We start from the raw sequence: 21,889 nt of genomic DNA, 5'->3' as shown, positions 1-21,889 counted from the left end.
AACAAAGCTATCAGGAAAGCAAGTGGGGAAAAATTGATCACTTAACAGTCTTGACAGGGGATTGGAGAGTGCACCGCCAGGAACCCTTCCTGCCTCTTGAAGCAGGGCCAATGAATTCTGAGAGAGAAGATTTTCAATAGATTACAGGATGACAAAGAGAGGGGTAGAGAACCCCTAAGTTATCCTTCACTTGAAGAGACCAGGAAAGAGCTAGTCAGACATTGCTGGAAAAGGAAGATTGTTAAGGAAGCGACCTTGAACAAAGACTATACTTGTTAAGTTAGTTATTTTGTTTGTTTGTAACCTTTTCTATCTTTATCCCTTATATTTGAACTCACTTAAAATCTCTTTTTGATTGAATAAACCTGTTTTACTTTTTATTTAAAGCAAACCAGTGCTTTGATTGATTTGAAGTGTTGTTATCTCCAGTCAAGCAGCCGTTTGTCTCTTTAAAGGAGCAGTAAACTTAAAATCAGCTGTGTACGGACAGTGATAGGGCTGTGCATTGCAGCGACATCCCTGAGGAACTCTGGCGCTGGATCTGACTGTTACCTACTAGGCAAGGTTGGGGCTGGGAGAGCCCTGAGAAGTTTGCTAGCAAGGCGAAGAAGGTGGTGTGCCAGGGAGTTGGCACAGCTTAGCTACAGCAAAGCTCCTACCACTTCCTGAGGCTGAGAGGAGTAACTGTGTCTCATAGCTCTGCGTATCTCCAGCAGCTTGTCACGCTCATCGTTTTGTTTCCTTTGTGGATTAAATGAAGGGTAAAGTGGTCTCCTTGCAAACAATTTCCAGGTGGATAACATCCTATATTCCAGCGGCTTATGGGACAGTTAAGAATTGGCCACCACGGAGGTTAAGACAGGGGTGGGCAAACTTTTTGACCCGAGGGCCACATCTGATGGTGGAAATTGTATGGTGGGCCATGAATGTTCCTTCCTGCTGCCTAACAGTGAAGGATAAATGTCAGAAAAATAGATGTGAGCAATATTGCTGAAGTTGCTCTTGTCCTCCATAATGATGTCTCTTTGTGGCTAGGGTATAAAACCCAATGAATGTAAACTAAATCCTTTATGCTCGGACAGAATTCTGTAACCATGAAGCCCTTCTTACAGTCACAGCTGATGCCTTAATTCTGGAGAAAGTGTCTGACATGATCAGAGCCAGATGCAACAACATTTTGATCACCAGGTGGCCCCCTGCAATAAATGCATTAAAAACTCTTCCTTGCAGAATTTCATTAACTCGTGTGCAAATTTGGACACAGTATCCTAATGGACAAAGTCATATTTAGATAACAGCGCCTGCTGATTTGCAATACGCATCTGTAATGATGAAGTAGAGTAATTTTTTCTCCCCATCAAGTCCAGCCTATTAGACTCTTTGTCCTTAGGCGTGGACTTGCATCTCCTCAGCTGTAATCTGTTGTTCACTGCTGTTACAATGAGAGAGTTTGGGAATGAATGAGAATACAAACAATCACAGCCCTTCATTAGGAACATAATACAATTTCTCAGAATGCTTTGCGGTAGGTGGGATATTCCAAGCTTCATATAATCGGTAAAGCCATCTTCCCTGGAGTTAAGGACTCGAAAATATCTAGCAATTTATGCACATTCTCCTGCACAAACTCAGCTTGAATACACAAGGCAGAAGCCATAGGCTTCAAGAGGTCCTGGCATGGCATCTTCAGGGACAAGAGAAGAAGAGTCTAGTACCATGGAGTTAAGCGGTAAGGAAGAAGAAAGGATGAATGGAGGTTCCTGAGGGAGAACTTTGTTCCTGTATGATAGGATTGGGCTGGAGCAGCTCAGGAGGAATGACCTCAGAGCGTGTCTGAAATAGAAGTGGCTAAGGAAGACAGACTGCAGCCAGGATTGGTGACCTTGCCCCAGAAGGGGTCGAAGAACGGGATCTTGCAGACTGAGGAATGTCCCAAAAATTCAAAGAAGGCCAATGAGAATAAGGGTAAGACATTTGTAGTCACTAGGTAACTAGACCAGGAGAGTCTACCCCTGCTGCAGGAAAGGTGCAGCTTTAGTACAAATAGTGATCTGAGCATTGCTTGCAAGGTAGGGAGATGAGGAAGATGACTCTGAACTTGATCTCGATATGTGCTTGAAGTCAGACAATGCTAACAGATGAACCACCCCTAACGGAGCAAGAAAATGACCAGCCTTGTCCAAAAACTATTATAGAGATAGAATTGATATTGAGGATAGATGAGAAGTTGATGCCTTCAGTACTGAAAGAAGCATCGCACTTCCACTCAGTACCAGAGCAAACAATAATGACGGAGCAGAGGCTGGTACCAATCCCAAAACAGTGTTGGTGCCAAGATAGGGGTCCAGCAGTGCAGACACTGAGTACCAAAAAGGAGGCTGACCCCAAGTCTGCACTAAGATTTATGTGTTGTAGAAGATGTTGCTGATGAATGAGACACAATTCTGTGACCAAACCAGACAGCATCAAGGACACAGCAGAAAAAGCAGTGGCAGCCATGGCAGGTGAATGCTCCTGAATTATTGGAGAAACAGGAACAGAGAGACAGAGCAAGTCTGATGCCACCTGGTATGCCAATGGAGTGGTGAACCACGGTCAGTGGGAGCTGCGATCGGCCTAACCTGCAGACGCAGCAGGTAAACCGGCCCAGTCCACCAGGGGGCTTACCCTGGTGGACTGTATACCAAAGGTTGTCGATCCCTGTATTAGGGGAAAGGTGACCTCAAGCCTGGAGCAATGTCTCAGGTTGGTTCGAAGGGTTCTGTGGGACTGGATAAAGTGACCAGTGCTGAAGCAGGTCTATGGCCTGCTTCAGGAGGTGCTGCTTAACGAGCCCCTCACCACTTGCATTCTCTTATTTAAACGACTTGCAGACGGAGCACCTTTCATTAATGTGTCCCTCTCCTAGGCACAGTAAGCACACATAGTGGACAATGTTTAAAACCTGGTGAGGGCATCCCACCAGGCTAAAGACTGCTGCTAACTACTACTAATGAAAAACCTAAGGTGGTACTAAACCTAAGCTGCTAACTAACTATGTACAGAAAATTCCAGAAATGCTGGACAGAAAGAAAGGTGAGGTAAATACCACACAGAATGCTCTGACTCAAACGTGGAGCGTGAAAAGGAACAGAGGGAAGTCGGAGTGGCACCAATCTTAAACCGCCAGGGGAGGGACTAAGGGGCCAGAAGGCACAAGAGGCAGCCCTACGAGTACTGCTAGACAAAGTTCTCTGACTTTGGTCACTGGGAGTGCACACACTTGAGTGGAATACACATCTGCAACCACTTGAAGAAGAATAAAATGTTCTCAGTATCTGCAAGTGAATCTGGTAATTAGTTTGAGAGTTAAAATTAAAATATAAATCCTTCAAGAAAATGTAGCAGTGGGCGGCAGACCATTTGCTCCAAACAATTTTAGTAATAGAACTGAAGTTTCAAACTTCCTTTGTAGTTAAAACTCACTGAAATCTTGTTTATACCCTGTTTGTGATATATAAAGCACGTGTACATACTGTATGCGTAGGCACACGAGGCGGATGGAGATATGGTTTTATTCTAGAGAGGTACTCACCTTCATTGTTAAAATTCAAGTACAGAAATGGTGCACAAAGCGAATCAAGACCTGAGGGAAGAAAAAATGCAAATAAACTACGAAAAGCTGCTCTTTCACTATCATAACACAATATAAATGCATTCATTTAGCAGATAGACTTGCATATTTAAGGTGCATTAAGACACCTGTAATGTTACCCTTATTTTTTCTTTGTATAGTACATTATGAAATCTGCAGGCAAATAAAAATATTTTAAAATCTAGAAGTACAACACTAAGTAGATTATTTGGACTTTTTCCAGCCTTTTCACATTTTTCAGAAATGCTCCACCAAAAAATCTACCTTATTAACTATTCAGTGCACTTTTAACTTTGCACTCAGTAGCATTAGCCAACAGAACATTTTAAAAACAAAAGTGGATGAAGTTTAAGGAATGCTAAAATGCAAGATGAAAGATCAATTTTTATAAAACATAATTAGGGCAAATGTACATTACAAATAGAATGGAAAGTATAAGAACGCTAAATTTTCAGTAAGCCACAGATATATTCTCCAGACATTTCTACACTGACTGCTGTAAATGAACAATTGAATCCAAGTTTAAATTCTCCTGAACAAAAAAAAAAAAAAAAGAGAAACAGCAGAGAAAAGAAATGTGTGTGTTTGATTTTGATCTACTTAGGAAGTGTCTATATATTTTAAAGTAAATCTTCCCTTTTGTACAGATTTCCAACTGAATGGTTAAACTTACTAAGATGTTGAACGCACCTTGCCAGTACACAAGATCAGGATGAGAAACTACCCAGGCCTTCAATATCCGTCTAAACTTTGCATGACCCTCTGGCGATGACAGCAGCTCGTCATACTGATGACAACGAGGAATATCAACCTCAATCTGCAATACAGACAAGCATTAAAAAAAAAGAGAACATGGATATTAGAGGTGGCACCACAGAAATCCCATAACGTTGAAAGAACTGGAATGCAGCCAATGCATTTAGGTCAGACCACCAACATAATCCATTTTCTTCCTCATTTTCAAAAACAGAACTGGGGAAAAAGGGAGCATTCCATGAGCTGCACACACAGATTAAAAATACAAAATAATTCTTTTGAAATACAGCCCCTCCCCATAAAAATAAAAAAGAGCATTTTTTGTTGTACTGATTTCTAGCTCAACTCTCAAATTGCATCTCTCAGGATGCTCATAGACTCATAGACTCCAGGACTGGAAGAGACCTCGAGAGGTCATCGAGTCCAGTCCCCTGCCCTCATGGCAGGACCAAATATTGTCTAGACCATCCCTAATAGACATTTATCTAACCTACTCTTAAATATCTCCAGAGATGGAGATTCCACAACTTCCCTAGGCAATCTATTCCAGTGTTTAACTACCCTGACAGTTAGGAACTTTTTCCTAATGTCCAACCTAAATCTCCCTGGATGCAGTTTAAGCCCATTGCTTCTTGTTCTATCATTGGAGGCTAAGGTGAACAAGTTTTCTCCCTCCTCCTGATGACACCCTTTTAGATACCTGAAAGCTGCTATCACGTCCCCTCTCAGTCTTCTCTTTTCCAAACTAAACAAACCCAATTCCTTCAGCCTTCCTTCATAGGTCATGTTCTCAAGACCTTTAATCATTCTTGTTGCTCTTCTCTGGACCCTCTCCAATTTCTCCACATCTTTCTTGAAATGCGGTGCCCAGAACTGGACAGAATACTCCAGCTGAGGCCTGACCAGCGCAGAGTAAAGCGGAAGAATGACTTCTCGTGTCTTGTTTACAACACACCTGTTAATGCATCCCAGAATCACGTTTGCTTTTTTTGCAACAGTATCACACTGTTGACTCATATTAAGCTTGTGGTCTACTATGACCCCTAGATCTCTTTCTGCCATACTCCTTCCTAGACAGTCTCTTCCCATTCTGTATGTGTGAACTGATTGTTCCTTCCTAGGTGGAGCACTTTGCATTTATCTTTATTGAACTTCATCCTGTTTACCTCAGACCATGCTAATGTCACTTTGTTCTTTATTATAAGAAAAGGCCCAATTTGATGAAAAAAAATTCTTGGGCAAGTTGAAAAGCCATTTGGTAGGACTTTAGCCATTTACCATTTGACAGGACTTCTTGGAGAACCTAACTAAACAGGAACCCATTTCCGCCAAGTACTCCATGCCTTCAGCAACAGTTGAAGCTGATGGGATTTGGAGATGATGTGTGTCTTTCAGAATCTAATTCCAAGGTGCATAATAAGTATTGAGGGGAGAGGGACTTCTTTTTTTAAATGTTTGCTAGGTTGTTTATGACATCTTTACCTTTGGTTGTTTCAAAATACTGTTTTTGACTCAAATACAAGATTTCATTTTATGTATTTGTTAAATTTGTGTTACTATTGTTTGGTTTTGGTGGCCCTCCAATTTGCTTTCTGCTGAACAAGCATATTACAAAACTGGGAGAAAAAACTTTAACATTAAATAACAATCAGCAGCATCAGCTGCAGTAAAACAGTTGACTTACAGTTAACAGGAGGAAAACACCTTTGACATCTTAAGTGACAGTACTTGAAACTAAAAAGGAATCTTACTTGTCTATCTGTAGGAATTGGAGTGTCCTTATCAATGGCATCATATTTTGTTTGAATGGCACCCTAAAGTGTAAGAAGAACATGTTAAATAAACAAAAAGCCCTTAGAATATACAGAACTATAGAAATGTAGGACTAGAAGGGACCTCAAGAGGTCTTCTAGCCCAGACCCCTGCTTTAACAGCAGGTCTAAGTATTATCTAGATCATCCTGACAGGTGTTTGTAATCCAAAGATGGAGATTTCACAACTTCCTGAGGCAATTTATACCAGTGCTTAACCAGCCTGACAATTAGGAACATTTTGTTAATGTGCAACCTAAATCTCCCATGCTTCTTGTCCTATTCTCATAGGTTAAAGAGAACAAGTTTTCTCCCTCTTCCTTGTAACAACCTTTTATGTACTATGTATGTATATATTATGACCACCCATCAGTCTTTTCTTTTCCAGACCAAACAAACCTATTTTTTCCAATATTCCATCATACATCATGTTTTCTACACTTTTAATCATTTTTGTTGCTCTTCTCTGGACTTTCTCCAATTTGTCCATATGTTTCCTCAAATGTGACACCCAGAACTGGACACAATACTCCAGTTGAGGCCTAATCAGCGCGGAGTACAGCAGAATTACTGCTCGTGTCTTCTTTACAACACTTCCTTACAACACTCCAGAATGATGTTTGCTTTTTTTACACTGTTGTCTCATATTTAGCTTGTGACCCATTATGACCCCTAGATCACTCTCTGTAGTACTCCTTTCTAAGTAGTCATTTTCCCATTTTGTATGTGTGCAACTGATTGTTCCTTCCTAAGTGGAGTACTTCGCATTTGTTCTTACTGAATTTCATCCTATTTACTTCAGACCATTTCTTCAGTTTGCCCAGATCAGTTTAAATTTTAACCCTATCTGTCAAAGCATTTGCAACCCCTCCAAGCTTGGTATCATCCGCAAACTTTATAAAAGTACTCTCTATGCCATTCTCTAAATCACTGATGAAGATATTGAACAGAACTGGACTCAGAACTGGTCCATGCGGGACCCCATTCGATATGCCCTTCCAGCTTGATTGTTAGCCACTGATTACACTCTGGGAATGGTTTTCCATGTAGTTATGCACTCACCTTATAGTAGTTGATTCAAGATTGTATTTCCCTTGTTTATTCATGCGAGACAATATCAAAAGCATTACTAAAGTCACAATAAATCTCATCTACCACTTCCCCCCCCATCCACAAGGCTTGTTACCCTGTCAAAGAAAGCTACCAGGTTGGTTTGACACAACTTGTTCATGACAAATCCATGCTGACTGTTACTTATCACCTTATCATGTAGGTGTTTGCAAATTGATTGCTTAACTTTTTGCTCCATTATCTTTCGGGGTACTGAAGTTAAGAAGTTACAGATCTGTAATTCCTCAGGTTGTCCTCATTCCCCTTTTTATAGATTGGCACTATACTTCCCTTTTCGGAATCTATCTATGATTTTTCAAAGATAATTGCTAATGGTTCAGATATCTCCTCTCTCAGCTCCTTGAGTATTCTAGGATGTATTTCATCAGGCCCTGGTGACTTGAAGACATCTGACTTGTTTAGGTAATTTCTAACTTCTTCTTCTCCTATTTTAGCCTTTGATTCTACCTCATTTTCACTGTCATTCATTAAGTTAGATGTCCAAAGGCTACCAAATTTTTTGGTGAAAACTGAAACAAAAAGAGTCATTTAGCACTTCTGCCATTTCCACATTGTGTTATTGTTCCCCCCCCCCCCCAACCCTCAATGAATAACAGACCTACCCTACCCTTGGTCTTCCGCTTGCTTCTAATGTCTTTGTAGAAAGTTTTCTTGTTACCCTTTACATCTCTACTGGTTTAATCTCATTCTGTGCCTTTCTAATTTTGTCCCTACATACCTGTGTTATTATTTGTTTATATTCACTCTTTGTAATTTGACCTATTTTCCACTTTTTTGTAGGACTCTTTTTTCAGTTTCAGATCATTAAAGATCTCCTGGTTAAGCCAGCGTGGTCCCTTGCCATACTTCCTATCTTACACAGTGGGATAGTTTGCTTTTGTACACTTAATAACGTCTCTTTGAAAAACTGCCAACTCTCAAACTGTTTTTCTCCTTGAACTTGCTTCCCATGGGATCTTATCTTACCTTAAAAGAGCAACGGCCCTAATATATCTGGACTGTTCAGAAGAGGTTTGCACAGTGCAAAACGTGTTTTTTGGGGAAAATCCAGAACTGGGAGTACAGTGGGGTCACCCTGCAAGTAATAATCAAGACTGCTAGAAGCCAGACTGTGGCTGGTGTTTGCTGACAGGCTGCTGCGGTCAGAGCTGCTAGACCAGGACTGCAGATATACTTAGACACTCAGGATATGACCTGCATGCTGTCTGTGAATAGCCTAGGCTGGGAGCTACTGCACAGAAGCATTGAAGGCACCCCGGGTTGCACGGCAAATTGTGACAACCGTTCACTGGTCTGAACTGCACCCTGGAAGATCATAGTGGGATGGAAAGGAGATTTTTTTTCTTCCGAATCTTTATTTTTTTCTAGCCCTTGTTGATTGGACAGGGGATTGCTAAGTGTATTTGTTGGAGTTATTGTTATAATAATAATAATAATAATAATAATAATAATAATATATTGTTGTTAAATAGCAGTGGCATTTTTAAATATTGCTAACGATGCTTAGGCACTGATCTTCTTTGGAAAAGTCAAAAATGAACTGAAACCCAGGCAAGTTCAATATTCCTTGGCTTTATAGAACGGAAATCACGAAGCGAAGCAAAAATTGCCCCAACATTGTATTTATTCATATAGTTTCAAATATTATTCTCACTTCATTATTCCAAGTAGTACAAAATGTACCTATTCAATCTTCATCCCTCCCTAGTATCTGTAATTAGTGTGAATCATCCTTTCTCTTACTCTTACCTCAACCCCCAGCAGGGCAGCCCAGGTTAAACCTCTCATAAGTGGAGGAATGTCAACTCTGGCTTCCTTCCAGACTTGATTTTTTTTGTATGGATAAGCCTGCAATAAATAAATAAGTAATATACACTACTTTCTTGAAACTAACAAGATCCTTCCTTTAGGAAAAATTTCTCCACCACTGGATTCAAATACAGTAAATCTGCTTACACTGTTAATTAATGTATATAAATTTTACAATCTAAAAGAGGTGCATTCTTCTCTAAAAGACAAGGATTAAGCATTCACTTTTATTGCTTCAGATAATCCAGTCCAACACCCTTTTTACAGGAAAGAAAGTGCCTTTCATGTTTTGTTACATTTGAAAGGTTTAAATATAAGTAATGTCTGCAGTTTCTAATTTCTTCTGCATTAAGTATTTCTTTTCATAGTATATATACCTGACTTTTTAAAAAATGTCTCAGAGTTAGTGCAATACTTATTACAATGTGTAAAAAAAATCAGAATGAACCCATCACTTATCTCATGAGTACTTATGTTGTTTCTTACACACATGCCACACGAAAATGTGTACAATCATATTGCAGAGAAACTTCAAAATACCATGCCATAAAAATAAACCTCTCCCACCCCCACAGCGATATCACAGTACAGACTAGTACTGTTCGAATGTGCAAGTAGAGTGTTCAGTCAAGAATGTGCATTACAAAAGTGTTACTGACCTATCTGAGGCTACATCACTCACATTTAATTCGGTAGCTGTGTGCACTGCCTACTGCTGTTAGAAAATATATGAGATGCTTCAGTGTCCTCTCTCATATGCAACTGTCTTAATAGTAATGACTCAGATTTCATTTTTATTTATATTTTTAAGGCCTTTCTTATTGTAGGGATTTCTATAATTGCCTCTTCTTTTTGTAGTTTCTCCTAACTCCTATTTTCCCTCTTCTCTTGGATTCACTTGTGCATCTAGTTCTCTTCTATTTTCCTCTCTCCTTACTCTCTCACTTCTCTGCTTGCACTTGCAATTGCTTAGTTCTTCAGAAATCTCTAATTAATTAACTGAATCAATTAATGGATAATTGAGATTATTGCAGTACTGTTAAAAATCAATACCTTCAGTAGCCTGTCAAATAGAACAATTCTGTGTAGCTGGTACTCTGTGTCCCTCTCTCGGATGATCAGAGGAAGATTGGCTGCTGCAGATAGCTCATTATTACTGTTTGAATGGGGTAAATTTGACTGTCTGGAAGAGAGGGAGAAAAGCAGTGAAGCCTGGCTAAACAATAAATGCGATTAGATATAAAAAGAAGAATGTATACTGGAAAGTGTTTTTAAGTTAGAAAACGATTTTGAAAGGAGATCAAAATGTCAAAATCAGCATTTGTGCCCTCAGTGCTATATATTAAATACCAAAGTCCAGATTTGCAAGACCAGGTAACTAAAGCTTCTCAGTTCACATTTAGACACTTAAATAAGCAGACCTATTTTCTAAAGTGCTGAGCAGACAGCAGCTCCTGTTGACTTCAGGAGTCTAAATAGGATATAGGAGGTTAACACTGGATTTCTCTTTATGAAAACCTTGGTCCAGTTGCGTAATGTTCCACTATAATACAAACTACCACTCAAAAATAATTAATGCTATTATATATACTTACTCATCCTCAAGCAATGGATAAAATGCTTCCCCACCAACATCTTTCAGTCTCTGGAATTAAGATTAAAAAAAAAAAAAGTATTTAACATCAAAATGCTTCTCAGTACCTTAATGGGTACAGTTAGAGGAATATGAAAAGTGTTACTTATAACTAGTCACTTTTAACTGTTTGCACTAATATTTGCCTAAATATTAATTTAGTTCTGATTAAGAAGGAATGCCCACCCTTAAATGATAAGTAGCATGCAAAATGTAATATGACGACTCTTAAAAATCAATGGAAGCTACTGTGTTTACACTTTGAGCAACTATGAAAATTAATCCTGTTCACATAACCTATTAGTATGTGGGAATGTTTAATGACATCTGAGACGTTCTCGGGAGGGTTATAGGCAGGTGAGACTGGATTTAAAGTCTGAAGTTTATAGACATCTTCAGTGCGATGTGCTTAAAGTTTAATACTATCTTCCCTGCAGTGTTCTGTTATGCAGTTCAATCTCTAACTTGAGGGTATAGTGCCATCTCCCCTAGGGATTGACAGAGCAGTTCAGACTCTCAGTTCATTCATCACTGATCCTTTTTTGATTACAATCATTGTGCTCTTTTCCATGAGTTATGTTTGGAAGATTCCAAAAGATAAAGATAAAACTTTCAACTAACACTGCAAGTTTGGTTAAGAGATTAGCAAGATTCAGGCTAGTATCCTCTCAAAAATGAAAGCTCTGTATATTTATCCACTACTGCATTTGTATCTTTAGGCATGGATATTTGATTTTATGTGCCAAAAATTCACCCCACTATAGTTGCTGCATGTTGTAATAAAACATTTCTCTGGTCAGTTTTCACGTATTAATGTAAAATAGTGCAGTTTTGTTGCTTCATCAGCACATTTTTATGTAGAGTGCACAGACTTGATTACCTCATGCTTCATTTCCTGTAACACTCTAGAAATTAAAGGGATTCAAGCCAAAATGTACCAAAATTCTGAGCTATCCATTTGTAACATCCATTTAATTTTTGTATGACATCTTCCCCCAAACTAATACTTTATTATTTATTATTTATTGCTTTAAATACAAAATACCAATTGTGCAGCGTTAACATAGAACTCTACAATAAAAACCACATGTGAACGAACACGTACACTGACAATGAGAAAAAAATATATTTCAGTAAGAAATATGGTAAAACCTGGAAATAGCAGTCACTCAAAGCACCCTAACAATAATGTGATTAGTTATTGTTTAATCAGTGTGGTTTACTAATGGAGGTGAAACAGAACTATATTCAGTAATTTTGAGGGAGTCTTTGAGTGATATCTTAAAACCAGTTGCCTAATAGCTGCAGATTCATTTCAAGTTTCCAAAGACTGAGGTTAAACCATGGGAAACCCAGCAACCATAGTAAACATATTATTTTGTAAAGTTGGCTCATCTTAGATAGAAATGAAACTTCTGAAAGATGTATCTGAAGTAAAAATAGATTACACTCATTCTTTATTATTAACTTAAGCCACCACTGGATGTCACAATTACCCAGTAAAAATATGGCTAATGCAATATAATGAACTGAGTATCACAAACAAAACAAAACAAAAAAAAAAACCAAATTCAGTAATTTCTCCCAGACAAAATGGTTTCTTTTTTTATTTTATATGTAATTCAGAATCTAATTAACTTTGGCCAAGGAGTTTTCTATTGGATCCAGAGCCGGAAAGTGTCCAGTAGGGACTGCCTGAAACGGTATTTTGAAAGAACAGCAGCACTTGTTCTCTTACATTCCTTAAAATATTAATTGTTTCTGCAATTGAATTACAAGCAGCGAAGAATGTATAAAGTATTGTTTTAGCCACGTTGCTTTCAGGATATTAGAGAGAGAACACGGATGAGGTAATCTCTTTCACGGGACCAACTTCTGTTGGTGAAAGAGAGACGCTTTTGGCTCACACAGTGCACTTCTTCAGGTCTGGGAAATGTATGCAGAATGTCACAGCTAAATGTATTTAGTAAAACAGTAAAATGCATGAAGCTGTAACACTCTGAGTACGTTTCCCAGCCCTGCAGTAAAGCTCTGTAAGCTCGAAAGCTTCTCTCTCTCACCAACAGAAACTGGTCCAATAAAGGTATTACCTTTCCCACCTTGTCTCTATAGGCAGCTGGGAATACATTTTGCTTACATTTCTGAGCTGACACAGTGATAGTATCACAGTTGTGTCATCTAGGAGGGAACTTCTATCTCGTCCTCGCCCAAAGCTCTCACCATCTTCAAATAAAAAGCTTCAAAGAGAAAGACAGAACACCAATTCCTGGTTATTTTAAAGGACATAATATTGCATAGTCAAAAAAAACAGCAAAATTTTACATCAATCAGCTGTTTAACAACGAAAATAAAACACTAACTCCTAGAATTATACTGTACCGTACTCCTAACTACACTGACTGCATTCAAAAGCTAGTAATATTTAAATAATTCTGAATGAAAAAAAAATCTTACTTCTCATGTTTTCTAGATACTGAACACATATCAGAATACCATTTACAGCTCCTTCAAAGTGGAACGGAATGAGATTAACTTTCCCTTTTGTTCCTCATCTGGCACAGACCAGGATTAACAGGGGGCAATATCCCAGCTTCTTGTATTGTGAGGGAAGGGAAAAATAAACATCTCTGTCATTCAAATGGATCTCGTAAGGTGTTTATCTGTGTGGCTGTATCAGGGTAATTCTTCACTGCTATGGATACGTCCAAATGAGGATGATCCAACAGAATGAGTATTTTAGAACATACTGTACTTAGCTGATTTTCAAGAAACTAAGTTCACCTGGGTTTAGGCAGGCTATGGGCACAGGTGTAAAGCTCCCACCTTCGACACCAGAAGTCATGGGTTCAAATCCTGGGAGCACTTGGCCACGTAGTTTTTTTTCCCCCTCTGTGTTATACAGGACGTAGGTCAGACTAGATCACAATGGTCCCTTCTGGCCTTGGAAACTATGAATCTTTAAATACCAGGTTCTCTATTTGCTTCTCACTAATGAGATTAAATTAGGATCTGTCCATTGAATGAAGAAATATTTCATCTTCAGTATAGATATTAATGGGACTAATTAAACTCAGAAGCAGAAGTGTGATTGAGAATGAGAGTGTGTATGTAAGAGAGAGAGATTACAATCCAAATAATACAGAAAGTTATTTAAATAAGTGAAAAAAGTGACTAAAAAAAAAGAATGGAAGTGTGTTTTAATGGAGGCCACCTAACACACAAAATGATTTTCATCACAAAAATTCTACTGCTTAAACACACATTCCGCCCCTCCCACTCACCCCCCGAAACTCTGGAAATTAACAGATAAAGAGTTGAGTCAGTTATCTGCTGTCATATAATCACTCATAAGAACAGCCATATTGGGTCAGAACAATGGTCCATCTAGCCCAGTATCTTGTTTTCTGACAGTGGACAGTGCAAGATGCTTCAGAGGCAATGAACAGAATAGGGTGATCTTGAGTGATCCGTCTCATCATTCAGCCTCAGCTTCTGGCAAATGGAGGTTTAGGGACACCCAGAGCATGGGGTTATGTCCCTGACCATCTTGGTGGACCTATCTTCCAGGAACTTATCTAATTCATTTTTTAACCCAGTTATACTTTTGGCCTTCCCAACATTCACTTGCAACATGTACCACACACTGACTGTGCACTGTGTGAAGAAATACTTTGCATGTATAGTTGGGATTATTTTTTCTAATTTGTGTTATTTTGTACTTATTACTTTGCAATCACTAAAACTTCACCCATCTCATGCCACCAACCAACCTTAACTTTGTCATCTTCTTTTGCTCTGCAAAAATAAATATGCTGTTGGAGATACACAGTTGATTTTACATATTACTTAAATACCCAATCCTGTAATCTGATCTGCATGAACACAGGGATCCACCCACTTATATCACATTGTAGGACCAGAGCCTAAACATATAGCAAAGATTTCAACAAGGATATGGTTCCAGGGTACATTAAGTTATATCACAATTCCATAAATCCTCTACAGTAGAATATTATTTTATGAAAAGAAAAAAAAATGATTGATCTCTGGTGAAATGTGTTGACTGTATGGGATTGTAGGTCTATGTAAATGTAAACAGAACTGGCAAGTTTTTATTTTAATTTACTAAATTGCATGGCAACTAGATATGCAGCTTTTTGTACTGAGTAATGTAGCATCATTTAGTGCTATGGTATACTGGAAATGGATCATTTGATTAAGAAATGGAATCTTACAGCCTGTTGATAATTTGTACTTTGAACCTTCCATATACTATTGCAAACTTTTCAGAGGCAATAGTAAGTGTGGGTGAGTGGTATAAAATCAAGTGGGATAACAGTGAATGATAGTCGCTTATATGTGGAAGTATTGAGGCTTTTACTATTACTCAGGATGTTGTTTTCAAATTGCTCTCTGAAACTAAGTTGGAACTTCTAAAAACACCAAACTTTTTTTTTTGTGGGGGGGGGGAGGGGAAGAACGGGACATTACACTTCTCTGTCCACCCCTTTCCTCATGTTTCCATCCCCAAAAGTGTTTTCCTTTCCTTACTTGGGAAGCGTGCAGATGGGTGGTTTTGATCGAATGATTTCCTTGTTGACAAGTTCTTTCTCCAAGTCTCCTCCAGCCAAACACCAGAGATAATATACCTCTTCAATCGATCTTTCTGCTAGGTAATCACAGTCTTCATCTATTAACAGAAGCCAAATTAAAATGAATTACAGCTTTTTAAGCAGTTCACGTTTTTCACAATCATTCTAAACACATTTTAGTTAGAAAGAGATTATTAGATGTGAAAGGTCATATGGCCTACTGCAGAGTTAGAAGAAAAGCAATCTTCCCTTTGCAATATCTAATGCAAGGCTCATGGGAAGACAAAGGCAGCTGGACACACTATAGGGGTGTCGGGCATACAGAAAAAAAAGTGAAAGAATGTCTGCCATTTCATTTGGTGCCAGAAAACTGAGCAAATCAGATAAGTACACTAAGCGAAAGTGTTTTTTGCTTATTTTACCCATAATTCAAAATGTACTTCTCTTCCACAATACAAAGAGCTGAGAATAAACAGCAACGATAGAACCAGTAATCCATGTTTAAAAGCCTCAGTTTACCAAAATATTACATATGCAGCACACACATGCTGGTACTGGCTTCAGCTTTAATTTTAACAATTGTAACTTTAGCTTCACAATATTAACAAATAAGAATATCCAAAATAATAAGAAACTTCTGAGCTTATCAGGAAGGGTAATGGCAGCCCATTCACTGAAGTGGGGATTTCAAACAAGGGTAAAAGAAAATCCCATCTCTTTAGAACATACTGTAAGGTAAATGCAAATTTTTGGTATAGACTTTTATAAATGTACCCTCTCCCACACAGATTGTGCTTTACAACAACTGACAACAGCCTATGATTTCCAGTACTTCCAATACCCAGCTGCCTATGTAAATTTTAATAATGGAGCTACGGCCAATCCTCGCATGGTATATCCAAGGAGCCCTGTCTGCAAATGACCACATAGTAATATGAAAAAAAATAAATAAATCAGCACCTAAACCAGCTGAAAAACATCATAAAAACTGCAGATCAAGGACAATGAATGGGTGATTATTACAGAGGATGATGCATAAAGTGAACAAAGAACACAGATCAGAGATACCCTCCCTCCATCCTCTAGTGCCCCCACAGACACATAAGCACTTAATACTACTCTTCTCTAACCATTAGGAAACAATACGATCTTGCTACAAGAATGTAATATTAATACTTTAGCAATCTGTAAACAGAAAAAAAAAGTAAATTCCTTCATGTTCTGTACTCTACAGGCAGCATTTTATTTATTTCCCTTTTCTCTCTGCCTCACTCTATCCCTGCTACTCACTTTTACCTTTACACAGCTGAGTGATGTCCTCTGGAAGAGTTAAATTAGCACATCTCAGAGAGGAGGAGAACAGACTGGCAGGTTTGTGGAAGCATGGGTATATAGAGGCCACTTCACTGAACACATTGTCACACAGTAACTGGTCTGGAGTTGGCCTTGAGTAAAACATTTTAAAAGTGCAAAAAAGAAAAGTAAGAAAAAAAAATGTAAAGCCCTTTTTAAAAAAATCAAGCTAATATAAAAAAAATTAGAAGTGGTAAGATCGTGGACTCTCATATCACCAAAGAAATGTTCTTGTTAATCAAATCAAAATGCAAAGCTTCATATGGCAATCATTTCACTCTGAGCAATTTTATTTACAATAATTCTGTATATTCTACATCATACAGCCTATCTATGACCAACCATTCTTATTCTCAACCGAAGTTAGGCTCTTCTGTCTTTACTGAAGATATAAACTAATTAACAAAGGTAACACAATGAGACAATCCAGTGTCCTTTTGGTTATAAATAAACCTTTTTTCACCTTTAGTTAGTGAGTAGCTCTATGCTGTACTTAAAGTGTTTTTTTAAAAAAGAGAGGTCACTCATGCCAGTGCATTAGAAACTGTGAGATAGTATCATTTATTGGGCCAATTTTGGTTGGTGAGAGACACAAGCTTTCAAGTTTACACAGAGCTCTTTTTCAGGTCACCTGAAGAAGAGTTCTGTGTAAACTCGAAAGTTTGTCTCTCTCTCACCAACAGAAGTTGGCCCAGTAAAAGGTATTAACTCATCCACCTCTTCTCTCTAATATCCTGAGACCAAGAATTCTACAACACTTCAAGCAACGGCACGCAAGAATGTGTTTTGAAGTAACACCAATCATGTTGGTTATGGTACAGCTACAACAACACCTCAAATTTCCAGAGGAAATCAGTAAAACCTGTTAATTTAAGAGTGACTAAATAGTTTACTTCCAAACACCAAGATTCAATCTTGCTTGCAAAGCTGGTCTTTTATTTTTTATTAAAATAAAAATAATCCGGAGTCCTGATTCAAATAACTCATTTTTAGACATCAAGCAACATAAATGTGCATATTTCCCCAAACAGAGTTGATTAGTCTCAGTTCTGATTAATTACCCATAGTGCTTCATCTTACAACACAATTGTTCCAAATATTTTTTCTTGGAATTTAAAAAGAAACAATCATATACGGTAAACAGCTCTATTGGATGGTCATTTTTGGTACTGTTCTGTTTAGTCATGGGCTGGGAAAACACAAACCTGTTTGGGAAAAATTACAGCAACAGGTGCTATAATTCTGGTTTAATCTAACAGCATGTGTTCATTTTTTACTCACAAGATATTTTTGCAACACATATAAAAGAAATGTTAAATGATGATGGAAAGTAGTACAAAGGTAATAAATCGATGCATTACTATATAGCTGAGCATACATGGATGCACTTTTATGTAACTCGTGTCAATATTAATACAGAATGCAGTTCAGCTTCATCTAGTTAATTGCTTTAGGTCCAGCAGAATTATTCAATTTATTGTAAATCTGGATTGAATACTTACCTTTTGGAAGGTTGAAATGTAAGGAATTTCTTCAGTAGAGCAATGGCATTTTCAGGAAGTTCCTGGAACATAAAAGATAAAAATAAATTGTCAACAATTGATTACTACTACACTGATACAGCCAGCCACATAAGTATACATGAAACTTTATAAGTACATAAGTAGTTTTACTGAAGTCAACGGGACTATATATATACTTAAAGGTTTAGCTGGATCAGGGCATAAAATGTTACAGCTATTCTGGCATGAGTATAGTTTTCAGCTTGGACAAAATGTTCTAGAAGTCAGAATTAGTATATGAAAGCCAAGATTTTCAAAACTGACTAGTGGTTTTGGGTGCCCAATTTGAGAAACCTTAAAAACATGGGGCATTCTTGCCCCTGAAAAAATCATTCCACCCCTTTATAGTTTCTCACCCTGGACACCCCAAAATTGAGCCAACCACAATAATAGAATCATAGAATTCCAGAGTTGGAAGAGACCTCAGGAAATCATCTAGTCCAACCCCTTGCTCAAAGCAGGACCACTCCCCAATCACTAGCTGCTTTTGAAAATCTGGACTCAGCTGTATAATTATATACCAATAGAATTATTACAGCATCACAGATTAGCTCCCCAGTCATTACAACACCAAAAACAGATTTTAAAAATCTGCATCACTTGAAGACTGGGTCGTCTACTAGTGTATCATGAGAGTCTGAAAAGTATTGTCTACATTTTATTTGGATTGTAATTAATTTTGGGAAAGGATGGAGGTCTTCTGAATACTGATGGCCCTATGCATTTCAGCATCTAAAGTCTAAAATATCACTATAAAATATTATGAAAATCAAAGTAATCAAGTAAGTTACAAATCTTTTGGACTGACTTAACTTCAGCAAAGAAGAAAAAAGAATGAGTCCAATAAAACGTACAAAACAAGTCATTTCAGTTAAGAAAACACTGAGGAGTGGACTAATTCACCAACCTTAATAACATCGAGACAACCATGTTCTTCAGCTAATACGGTTACAATGTCATCCACACAGCCTACAAAATAGAACAGTAGGGAGAACAAAGGTATAATGAGAAAGTGTTACTGTTTAAAAAGACACAGAAAATTTTCTCCTTTCCCCCCCACCTCAATTTCTTAAAGTATTTATTTGACTGATTGGCTTTATGTCAAGTATCAGAGGGGTAGCCGTGTTAGTCTGTATCCAAAAAAATGAGGAGTCTGCTGGCAACTTAAAGACTAAAAGATTTATTTGGGCATAAGCATCTGAAGAAGCAGGTTTTTACCCACAAAAGCTTAAGCCCAAATAAATCTGTTCGTCTCTAAGGTGCCACCGGACTCCTCATTGGCTTTATGGTGACTCACCACAATAGCATCTGAGAACTTTACAATGTCTAGTTTTTTTTCCCTTTAAAAATAGGAATCCCATGAAATACCTTTGGGGACCATAACATATTAAGTTTATGGACCACTGTGGGAGATTTACCACAACTCTTCTGGGAACAATAGACAGTATGTGTATGGAAGGGTGGTTAAGGTGAATCATTTAAGCTGTAAACATCTCCAGAGAGAAACCACGTCCTGGGAAAGCTTGCATATACTGGTTCAGATTGGGTTTTCCAGAGACAAACAGGGTTTTGGCATAAAAAGGCTGTTTTTAAACTGACTCAGGGCCTTCTTTCTGATCCTACAAACCAAAAGGACCTGCTGCCCAATGCGGGCCTGGATCCTTGAGGAAGGATTGGACGGGCTTTGGCCTCCTAGAGCTCCACAAGACTGCCTGGTCCCTCCTGATATATTTAGTGTGTGTTTAAGTCTGTTTATTGTTTTTATTATGCTTTCTTTGTAATACTTTCACCTTAAGAATAAATGTGCTTATTTAGAAAGAGCTATGTGGTAACTTGTCACTGCCCACAATACGCTGTTCATAATCCTCAGGGAGAAAGCAAAGCACAGGTGCTGGCCTTTAAGCAAACTGACTTGCTGAGGATATCACAGTGTAAGGCAGGGACCTTGGCTGTCTGAAAACCCCGCTCAAAGACAGGTAAAGGCTAGAGACCTGACTAGACACTCCTGGAGTGGGCCATGGTGAGGAGGAATACAGGTACATTCTGAAACAATGACAGCTTCCATGGGTTTTATTTTGTGATCAAATAACTATTCAAAATAGTGAGAGATTTAGAAAGAAAACAATTTGCTGAAGAAAAAGGATATTTGTGTTAACGGTAGTTAACTTTACAGGTACTGCAGACAGCTTTAAACCAATTTAACATGCATCCTCAGGTCTCAATTTGAGGACCCGCCTCTTTTCCCTCACACTTGATAGTTTCCAAGTCAGTCTGTCGCAACACTCCCACTTTGCTGTAGGTCTTTCTTTTTAAAGAAGCTTGAATGGCATTTCAAAAACTATTAAGTCTTTCTACTAGCCCCATCTCATTCAAATCACACCTACACCTCCATGTCTACACACGGTCAACAAATAAAAAAAAAAAAGAAGACAAAAAAAAAAGAATCTAGAACTAGCAAGACATGCTTGTCACTGCCTGAACAGTTATCCTTCCATTCAACCCTTTAGCTGTTTAGTGTCTTGCATACTAATATCTTTGGCACAGAGACTGTGTTCTTGACTAGTTTATATCAAATAATAAATAACCATCAGAACCGGCTCCTCTCAGCAAATCCTCCTCTACCCCACCATTCAAAACTCATTCGACACACTACAAGCACAATGCTCCTTTGCTGTGCATATCTGGCACACAGTTGCTGCTGCTCCCCTATATCAGATCAAGTGAAGCTGCTAGATGCCCGTTATCTTTCCAAAACTGCATCTCCAAAATTAATCTGTCTTAGGCACATGCATCCTGAGTTTACGTATCGCCTTGGTTACAGATTTATTTGGGAACTTAGGAAGACCGGCATTGAACCCTGTAGTTACATTTAGGTCACTCACCTAATGTAAGCAGAAGTTTTAGTTTTTCAGCTATACCCAAGCTCTGGAACAGTTTTCTACCCTAAATGGAATAGAAACTTATGTCAATCCGTCACAAGTACATGCCCTGTGCAACCCTAAGTATATGTAAAGAAAGTCAGAGTCAGCACATAGATTTTAGAGCTCTCAGAAAAGTTATCTGTTAGACAGTAAGCAACTCTCAACCTTAACTATAGCAAAGCTATCATTCCACTATCATGACCATAAGATTTATTTATGTTTGTTTACCTTTTGGGGTGGTTGTTTTTTAAAACTGGAAGTAAATTCAGGGAGGTACTCCTAATGAGCTTTCTTAAATGTATCTGATTTTTTTTTTAAACTCAAAAAGAATAGGATTTTAAAACACACACATTACCATGGAAATATTGTGTAATCTTTCACATCACTGTGAACAACTATAATTTAGTTTTTAACGTCTACGACAAATAGTCATAGTTTGCTTTATATAGTGGCTTTCAACCAATGCTATTCCCATTTGACAGATGAGGAAGCCATTCAAAGAGGCTAAATAACATGTCTGAGGTCACAGAGCAAGCCTAGCAAAGCAGGAAACTGAAGCGAAGATTCCTGATTTCCAATGGCTTGTTCTAACCATTGGATTTCACCGCCCTGACCATACAATTCAGATAACTTAGATTCTGTTTAATGTAATAAGATTAAAGACAAACATTTTTACTGTCTGAATAA

General features: G+C 38.1%; 2 protein-coding genes across 3 annotated transcripts in view; one reads left to right on the top strand and one right to left on the bottom strand.

Moving 5' to 3' along the window:
- Positions 1-21,889, top strand: part of NPNT (nephronectin) — a 665,225-nt gene that overhangs the window by 228,333 nt on the left and 415,003 nt on the right. The window lies entirely within an intron of this gene.
- The window catches only part of TBCK (TBC1 domain containing kinase), a 180,532-nt gene that overhangs the window by 101,424 nt on the left and 57,219 nt on the right, over positions 1-21,889 (bottom strand). For both annotated transcript variants that reach the window (XM_050944493.1, XM_050944494.1), the window contains exons 7-18: positions 21,164-21,224; positions 19,189-19,250; positions 18,222-18,283; positions 16,663-16,811; positions 15,326-15,464; positions 12,912-13,011; positions 10,737-10,786; positions 10,195-10,324; positions 9,082-9,180; positions 6,142-6,204; positions 4,325-4,451; positions 3,575-3,625 (exon numbers count right to left, since the gene is read on the bottom strand). In XM_050944493.1, the coding sequence (XP_050800450.1) occupies positions 3,575-3,625; positions 4,325-4,451; positions 6,142-6,204; positions 9,082-9,180; positions 10,195-10,324; positions 10,737-10,786; positions 12,912-13,011; positions 15,326-15,464; positions 16,663-16,811; positions 18,222-18,283; positions 19,189-19,250; positions 21,164-21,224 (1,093 nt within the window). The remainder of the gene's footprint in view (positions 1-3,574; positions 3,626-4,324; positions 4,452-6,141; positions 6,205-9,081; positions 9,181-10,194; positions 10,325-10,736; positions 10,787-12,911; positions 13,012-15,325; positions 15,465-16,662; positions 16,812-18,221; positions 18,284-19,188; positions 19,251-21,163; positions 21,225-21,889) is intronic.

This window comes from Gopherus flavomarginatus, chromosome 3, assembly GCF_025201925.1.
Source record: "Gopherus flavomarginatus isolate rGopFla2 chromosome 3, rGopFla2.mat.asm, whole genome shotgun sequence".
In the NCBI taxonomy this organism is placed as follows: domain Eukaryota; kingdom Metazoa; phylum Chordata; order Testudines; family Testudinidae; genus Gopherus; species Gopherus flavomarginatus.
The sequence above is the reverse complement of the archived record's forward strand: the minus strand, read 5'-3'. Positions and strand labels throughout refer to the sequence as shown.